The sequence below is a fragment of the Chlamydomonas reinhardtii genome, chromosome 7, assembly GCF_000002595.2.
Source record: "Chlamydomonas reinhardtii strain CC-503 cw92 mt+ chromosome 7, whole genome shotgun sequence".
Classification (NCBI taxonomy): Eukaryota; Viridiplantae; Chlorophyta; class Chlorophyceae; order Chlamydomonadales; family Chlamydomonadaceae; genus Chlamydomonas; species Chlamydomonas reinhardtii.
In genome coordinates this window covers 833,063-841,381 of record NC_057010.1, presented here as the reverse complement: position 1 = coordinate 841,381, position 8,319 = coordinate 833,063, and the positions used below count along the sequence as shown (strand labels likewise).

General features: G+C 66.7%; 2 protein-coding genes across 2 annotated transcripts in view; one reads left to right on the top strand and one right to left on the bottom strand.

The window, feature by feature from the left end:
• The window catches only part of CHLRE_07g318551v5 (uncharacterized protein), a 23,559-nt gene extending 20,089 nt beyond the window's left edge, over window positions 1–3,470 (top strand). Inside the window, exons 31-33 of the mRNA XM_043063930.1 lie at window positions 93–749; window positions 1,256–1,414; window positions 1,738–3,470. Of these exons, the coding sequence (XP_042922498.1) occupies window positions 93–749; window positions 1,256–1,414; window positions 1,738–2,730 (1,809 nt within the window). The 3' untranslated portion in view covers window positions 2,731–3,470. The remainder of the gene's footprint in view (window positions 1–92; window positions 750–1,255; window positions 1,415–1,737) is intronic.
• Window positions 3,471–3,479: 9 nt separating this feature from the next.
• Window positions 3,480–8,319, bottom strand: part of CHLRE_07g318500v5 (uncharacterized protein) — an 8,012-nt gene continuing 3,172 nt past the window's right edge. The window contains exons 9-18 of the mRNA XM_043063929.1: window positions 8,090–8,206; window positions 7,786–7,857; window positions 7,461–7,534; window positions 7,118–7,261; window positions 6,712–6,814; window positions 6,000–6,508; window positions 5,805–5,947; window positions 5,393–5,498; window positions 5,037–5,151; window positions 3,480–4,755 (exon numbers count right to left, since the gene is read on the bottom strand). Of these exons, the coding sequence (XP_042922497.1) occupies window positions 4,540–4,755; window positions 5,037–5,151; window positions 5,393–5,498; window positions 5,805–5,947; window positions 6,000–6,508; window positions 6,712–6,814; window positions 7,118–7,261; window positions 7,461–7,534; window positions 7,786–7,857; window positions 8,090–8,206 (1,599 nt within the window). The 3' untranslated portion in view covers window positions 3,480–4,539. The remainder of the gene's footprint in view (window positions 4,756–5,036; window positions 5,152–5,392; window positions 5,499–5,804; window positions 5,948–5,999; window positions 6,509–6,711; window positions 6,815–7,117; window positions 7,262–7,460; window positions 7,535–7,785; window positions 7,858–8,089; window positions 8,207–8,319) is intronic.

Here is an 8,319-nt window from a genome sequence, read left to right as displayed (position 1 = left end):
CGGCCGCCGCCACTGCCGTGGCGGCGGCGGCGGCGCTAGCGCCCTCCGGCTCCACTGCGGCGGCGTCGCCCCTGGCTCGCCACGTGCTGCAGGCCCAGCAGCAGGGCAGGCCGGGCAGCGCCGGCAGCGCCGGCCCCGGTGGCGGCGTCACACTCAGCGCCTCCGGCTCACCGCACGCGGCGGACGTGCCAGACCACACCGCCGGCTCCAACCCCGCCGCCGCCGCCGCCCCCGCCGCCGCCGCCGCCGCCGCCGCCGCCGCCGCCGCCGCCGCGGCCGCCGCCAACGGCTCCGGCTCCGGGCGCTCCTCCGGGAGTGTGCCGCTGCCGCCGCTGCCGCTGGCTCCCTCCGTCAACGCCGGCGGCGCGGCCTCTTCCCGCTTCTCCCAATCCAACTCCATGGGCACGCAGCACAGGACGCAGCCGTCCCTATCCACTGGCGGTGCCGCCGCCGCGCGGCCCACCTCGCCTTGGCGCGTGCAGTCCGCCAGTGCCAGCGGCGTGGCGGCGATCGCGTCGGCGCCGACCAGCACGCACGGCGGCGCCGCCGCCGGCGCCGCCAGCGGCCCTGTGCAGGCTGTGCATCGGCAGCTGTCCACCGCCATCGCCGCCAGCGGCAATTCCATGTCGACGGCGTCGCCGCTGCGCAGCCCGCGCCCGCCGTCGCTGCCGCCGCTGGCGCTGCCCAGTGAGCAGGAGCGCGACGAGGCGTTGGCGGTGGAGCGGGCGGTGGCGGACGAGGCGAACAAGGTGAGGAGGAGGGCGCTAAGCTGCGTGCGTTTGGTGGCGTTGGTGTGGTGTGGTGCTAGGCATTGGGGTGCTCGGTGTGTGGTGGGGCTATAGTGCTAGTGTTGGTGCTGGGGTTCTAGGAGCTGCAGCGAAATGGGCGAAGGGGTGCAACAGCACTGGGCGTTTGGGTTCCTGTCGTTGTGGCAGCGCAGCACATCACAACACAATTACAAGACCGCAGTACACACAGCACCTGCCGTAACACGTGACACACACACTCACACTCACACAATCACACACACACACACACACGCACGCACACACACGTACACATCATCTACACGCACACACACACACACACACACACGCACGCACACACACACACACACACACACACGCACGCACACACACGTACACATCATCTACACGCACACACACACACACACGCACGCACACACACACACACACACATGCACGCACACACACACACACACACACACACACACATGCACCTGCTGCTGCTGTAGGTGGCTGTGGACGCACCCGAGGGCGCCACCTACCTGGCCCACGTGGTGGCGGCGCGCATCGGCGTGTTCCGCTTCAAGGGCAGCCCCGAGGACATCCCCATGGCGCACATAACGCTGCTGCAGCTGGCGGGCAGGAGGTTCCCCACGGATGCGCCCAAGGTGCGGAGCAGGAGGAGGAGGAGGAGGAGGGGGAGGAGGGGGGGGAGGGGGGGGAGGGGGGGAGGAGGCGGGGCGAGGCACGGAAGGCGGGGCGCAGGGGGCGGGTGGGCGGCTGGCCTGAAGGCTTGGCCTGCTTTGGAGCTCCGTGTCGCGCACGCCGCCGCCATTGCATGCACGGCGTCGATTCAGTCTCCTTGTGCTCGTCCCTAAACACACACACATACACTGTCTTTGCACAATGTTTTCCTTGTGCTCTTTACCATACACACACACTGCGGAGTTTCACCAACGCATTGTCAAACTGACACTCACGCAACCTGCAGGGCAAGGGCGGCAAGGTGGCGGACGCCAGCGGCCAGCTGTTCGAGATGGAGACGGCGCTGCCCGACCTAGCCTCGCGACTCAAGGAGCGGTACATGGCCTCACGCCCGCCGCCGCCGCCGCAGCCCGCCGCCGGCGCCGAGGTCACCCGCTCCTCTCCCTCCGTGCGCCGTCTGCGCGCCCTACTTGGCGGCAGCAGCCACGGCTCCGGCAACCCCACCGTCCCCAACTCGCCCGCCTCCCCCGGCGGCACCTCGCTCTTTCAGAAGACACGCAGCCTGGCGGCGCGTGCCGGGTTCGGCGCAGACACGGCGGCGGCGGCGGCCGCCGCGGCGGCGGCTGGCGGCGGCTTGCCGCCGCCGCCGCCGTGCGGCATCAACCGCCGCGGCTCGGGTCTGATGGGCCTGCTGGCGGTAGCAAGTGTGAAGTGGGGCTCAGGTACGGGGCTGGGCGGCAGCGGCGGCAGCGCGGGTGGCGCCAGCGGCGGCGCGCCGGCGGTTCTGTCGTCGCCCACGGTGCCACAGCGGAGCAGCCTGGACCCGGCAGAGGCGCCCGCCACCGGCGCAGCAGACGCTATGGAGTCGGCGGGCGCGGGTGCGCCACCCGCCGCCGCGGCGCCGGCCGCAGCTGCCGCTTTGTTCTCCAGCACGGGGTCAGTGGCGGCGCCGTCGACGCCGGTCGTGGCGCCGCCGCCGCCAACTCCGGTTGGCGGCGCCGCCGCCGACTTCGCGTCGGCGGGTGCCGCCGCCGCTGCTGCGGCGGATCCGTCGGTCCTGGTCCCGGCGCTGGGTCCGGCGGCGGTGGTGGCTGGGGCGGCGCCGGCCACGCCGCGAGGAGGATTGCAGCAGCCCGGCACATCGCCGCTGCGTCACCGCACGGCGGCAGACGACCCGATTCCGGAGCGCCGTTCCCCGGTGTGGGCGGCCGCGGGGACGGCAGGAGCGGTGGAGCTGGCGACGGTGGTGACAGCCGAGGCGGCGGATGAGCGTGTGTGAGCGGAGCGGGGCGGGAGCTGTGTGGCGGAGGGGCTGCGCGCTTTTTAGGTTGAGCTTGTCTGTTGGGGTGTCATGCCTTTGTGTGCTCGTGGGCACGACATGGCTGATGTGCAGCTGCAAGTACACTGTGAAAGGTGTGACTGGTGGGAAAGTCGATCGTGTACCCAAACTCGGGGGTGTATGTGTGTATGGGCTTGAGCCCTGGGGATTAGCTAGCTTAACAACAATGTGGCAGAGCAACTTGAAGCGGGGCGTCTTTGTGATGGAGGCTGGACATCAGATGTGTTAGCCTGGGGCCGTGAGCCCCGCTATGCAGCACTACACTTTGCACTGAGCAGTCAGATGACGGAAGTGCGGAAGGTGAGCAGCAGCTTAGAGCGCCGAAATATCGGGCATCGCAGGGGGCGCAGACAATTCGTGGTGGCCTGTGTGTATGGTACGTCGTACCACGGGATGAAGAACAAATGGAGGGGCGGCGTGGCAAAACAGGATATGTGGCCCGTTGAACTAGAGAAGTGGTCGGTGGTGCCTCGCCTATTAGTGTCTTGTACATTTGTGTTCAGCTGTTCAGCATGTGGTGTTGAGCACTGGCGCTTTGCTTGCGCGCTATTTCGGGGTCATTGCGTTGCGTGTACTGTTGACTGTGTGTGTGAGTTGCGTGGCTTAGAGCGCAGTATTACACGCGGCCTTACAGATAGGACACAGTTCAGGGCTTTGGGGCACTGTAAAAGCGAGTGTTTGGCTTCAATTATTCTGCCAGCGCTCTCCAGGTGCCAGCAGTGGCATGCGTAGCAGCGCGACGACGTGCAACGATGAAATCAACAAATCCGCCGCAGTAGAACCAAGGGTGCTAGGCCATAGGCCCCCTCGGGGGAGTGCCCCCTGTGCCTGCTCATGCTTCGAATTCACTGGAATGCACTTGCCCCTAGCCCGCCTCGCCGGTATCCCTCTCGGCACTGACGTCATTCCACCTCTGGCGGCTGTGTCTCATTGCACCTTATATGGCACCAACAATCCAACATGTCAGCAACAACGGACACCCCAACACTTTGCGCACTTGCCATCGCCGCGCTTCTCCCTAGGAGGCAAGTGGGATTGCCGCATACGTTGGGTGTCCAAGCAATGCCACGGTGTGTTGCGAGTGCCATTCTGTTGCCGCCCCTCATCATCACATTGCAGCCAAGCATCACGGACAGGTGGGGACACAGCAGCTTCAGCCCAAATTCATCGTGCCTCCCCCACCCGGCCGCCATGCCCATCTTAAATTGAAAGGCCAACTAAGAGAAGCGCGTCCCTTACCGTCCTCAACATAGTCCTGCCCACCTCCACCATCCAAGATTCTTCATTTGTCCAACACGGTCCCCTCCTCCTGCCCCAACTGTGCGTCCTGCGCCAACTGTCAACCGCAGGCGCATGTGCGTGGTGTGCGTTGGCCCACGCTGCTCCGTTCCGAATCCACGGCCGGTCAACAATCAGTGGGATCAGGTCAACGACCTCAACTCAACACCGCCTCCACATCACACCAGCCCCTGAGTAATACACTGTCCGTCCATTCGCCTCCAGCTCCCGCCACACCACCACCCACCACCACCCGCCATCATCAATCACCCTTCCGTGCGCCCCATCCCCTGCCCTCCGCTGCCGCCTTTCATACACCTTCCAACCCCCCCTAGTCCAACCTCCCAATCTTCCCCACCTACCACCACACACCCTGCCCCGCCCCCCACCCCAACCACGCCCCCACCCCCACCCACTTCCCCACCATACCCACACACCCAAACCCAAACCCAAACCCCCTCCGGCTCTCCCTCACACCGCCAGCCCCGCCGCCGCCAGCCTCAGCATCACGGCGTGCATCAGCGCCGCCGCCAGCACCATCACCACCGCGAACAGCGCCCGCCCCGCCACGTGCCTGCTGCCCAGCCCGCGCAGGTCCACCGACGCCGCCAGCCGCAGCGCGGTGGTCTCGGCGGGCGGCAGGCGGTGCTCCCAGGCGGGGTGCACCTCGCGCACGTCGCGCAGCGCCTGGAGCCGCGGCGAGTCAGCGGCAGGGGTGCAGGGGTGGGGAGAGATTGGAAGTTGGCTGGGGTGTGGGAGAGAGAGAGTGTGTGTGTGTGTGTGTGAGGGAGAGAAAGAGAGAGGGGCCCGAGTAGAGCGTATGGGCATTAACACCGTCCTGTAAAGTAACCCGACCCTTCCTCAGCGCCACTCAGTCCCTCCCACGCCGCCCCACCTCCCGCCCCGCCTCCCGCAGTCCCGCCCCGACCCGACCCAACCCCTGCCCCCACCCAACGCTCGCTCCTCACCTTCCACACGTTGACGCCGCACTTGATGCCGCTGCCCACGCCCACCTGCAGCACCCGCTCGCCGCGCCGCACGCCGCCCACCGTCTCCACGTGCGCCAGGGTGTACCAGGTCGTGCTGCGGGGGTTTCGGATGTCGGGGGTCGGGGTTTGGGGGTCGGGGGCGGGGAGCACACGATATGACATGCGTGCGGCGCGTGCGGCAGTGCCGGGGGGGGGGCTCTCCTTGCAGTGCACCGCCCCCCACGTGCCACGCGCCGTGGCCCCACACGCCTCCCTTGCCGTGTCATACTATACACACAAAACGTGTTATGTCGTGGTCACGCACACACGCCCCCCGCACACCCCGTCGCTCCCACCTGCTGCTGACGTTGCCGTAGTCGTGCAGTACGGCGCGGCTGGGGCCCAGGCGGCTGGCATCCAGCTGCAGCGCCTCCCCCAGCCCGTCCAGCACCTTAGCGCCGCCTGGAGGGCAGGGGAGGGCAGCGGGAAGAGAGAGGAGTGATTAGCAGGGCAGGGAGGAAGGAGAAGATCAGTTGTAAGCTGTGCGTCTTTGTGTGTGTGTGTGTGTGTGTGTGTGTGCCTGTGTCTGTGTCTGTGTGTGTTGCAGGAGCGTGAAGTAGGGGCACGCAAAGGCTTGCCTTGCACGTGGGATGCATGTGCAAGCATGTGGCCTGGAGTACGGTGTGTGACAGCTCAGGGGGGGCGAGGGGGGAGCGCCTGGCAACTGGCGGGAAGCCACTGCTGCTGCATTAGCTCAGCTCGGCTCACCGGCGTGCAGCAGGAAGTGGCGGCAGGTGGAGTGCTGGAAGTTGGGCCGGTACTGGTGCTGGTGCTGGTGTTGGTGTTGGTCTGAACCCTGAGAGGCCTCCTGGGGGCCCTGCTTCTGTTGCTGTTGCTGTTGCTGCTGCTTGCTTCGCCGCGGGCTTCGAATGTTCAGATGGGGACGGCGGCGCCGGCGAGGGCTTGGAGCCATCGGCGGCCGCAGCACCCGCAGTAGCAGTAGCGGCTGCTGCTGCAGCACCGGCAGTAGCACACGCAGCAGTGCTCGGTGAGGCCGAGCGCTGCTCGTCACTCGGGCGAGACTGCGGCACGCTGGTGCTGCTGGTGGGACTGGAGCTGCCGCCGTCGCCCCCCTCATCGCTGCTGCCGCCGCTGCTACTGCCGCCCGAGCCGCAGCTACTGCCGTCGCGCTCCGACGACGGCGTTCGCAACGGACCGAGGCTGGCAGTAGCCGCGGGCGGTTGCGTCGCCGCGCCCGCCTGCTTGGCTGATGCAGCCGACGCCACTGGTGGGGCGCCATGAGTGCTGCTACTGCTGCCGCTGCTGCTACTGCCGCTGCCACTGCCGCTGCTGCTGCTACTGCCATCCCGGTGGCTGGCGGCGCCGCCCACGGCAACGCGGCGGCGGCGCTGCTGGAGCATGTGCAGTGCGGCCGCCGCCAACTGGCTCCAGGTGAGGATACGAGGGGCCACCTGCGCGTGTGCACGTGCGGGTGTGTTACACGACACATGCACGCCCACATTACCGACGCAGCAACATCCAGCCCTCACGCCCATTTCCCCGCACCCGCAAGCCCCCGCCGCCTTCCACCATCTGTGCATCGTGACGCAGGTGATACCCTCACGACCAGCCCGCCCCCACCCACCCCCCCACACCCCCACCACCCCACACACACCTGCGTCATGGCCAGCCCCAGCGCCCTGCTGGCCTGGCTGACCACGTTCTTGCCCAGGAAGATGCCGTTGTGGCCCGCAGCGTCCGGGCCGTAGTGGATGGCGCTGCAGGCGGAGGAGGAGGGGGAGGAGGGGGGGAAGGGGGAGGGGGAGGGTGGGCAGGAGGAGGGGTCAGGAGCATAGGAGGAGGGGGAGGCAGGAGAATGAGAGGAAGGGAAAGAGGGGGAGGGAGACCAGTTAAGCAGGAGTTGGTTAGGGCGGGTGGGTTGGGATGTGAGTCGCGCTAGCTAGTGAAGGGCTGCGCCTGGGCGCGTGTTGCAAGTCCTATCGTGTGCTGGCTGCCTGTAACCAGCATGAACACCAAGTCCTGTCCTCTCAGAAAGCGTCCACCTCATGACCGCCCCTCACCTGAGCGCCTGGTCGCTCTGGCCGCAGTGCACACGCACTCGGTGAAGCAGCTCGTACTTGGCTCGCGCCCGCAGGCCGGGCTTGTTGGTGAGGCACACGGCGGCGCCGCCCATGCGGAACAGCAGGTTGGTCACCAGCCGGTGCCTATGTGTGTGTTGGGGGCGGGGAGGGGGCGGAAGCGGACTGTGACTGCGGTGCCAGCAGCAACACTTGGAAGCCGTTGTGACGAAAGGCTGTAGAAAGTGCCCCGTGTCCCTGTGTGCTCCTTGGAGGGCAAGCACCACCTAGCAGCACACACAAGTAGTAAGGATTGCTGGGCCGCCTCCACCGCAGCCGCACGTGCCTTTCATTGCCTCGGTAGTAGGCGGGTGTGGTGGTCTCGGTGCAGACGAACAGGGCGGTGCTGTTGGGGTGGGCCTGCGGGCGGCGCGGAGCGACGAGTGCCGATGTACGGCGGGTGTCGAGCTGATGGCAAGACAGCGACGGTGGCAGCAGCAGGCCAGGACACTGGGCATGGCGGGCTAGTTTTGCAACCTCCTCGCCCACACTTCAAAACACACACACACACACACACACACACACACACACATGGACACACACACATACGTCGTCTGGGCGGGCTTTCGTTTCGTTTCTTAACACAGGCACACACAGGCCCTCAACCCCACCTTGAGCAGGTCGGCCACCAGGTTGATGCCCACGACGCCGTTGGCGCAGCCCATGCCGCCCAGGTGGTAGGCCTGCGTGTGTGCGGAGGGCGAGAGAGAGAGAGAGAGAGAGTGTGTGTGTGTGTGTGTGTGTGTGTGTGCGCGTTCAAACAGCACAGCGCCGGTACTGTGTGTTCGCGTCAATGCGTGCTTGCTTATGATGGCGTGTATGTCGAAGTGTTGCGTGCCCGTGTGGGATTGCAGGTGTCGGGTAACCTCGTCCATGCGTGTCTCTGGTGTGCGGCCGCCACACACAAACACACACCTGGACGTCCTTGCGCATGCCGAAGGCGTTGACCACCATGGAAGCCATGGAGGGCGTGGGGCAGTAGATGGAGCAGGTGGTGACCAGGATGTCGATGTCCTTGGGCCGCAGGCCAGTCTGGGGCAGGCAGGCAGACAGGCAGGCACGCACCAATGAATGGTGGCAAGCAGGTCACAGGCGGGGCCGGCGCGTGTCAGGAGCCGCGTGATGGGGGCATACAGGGCGGGCGC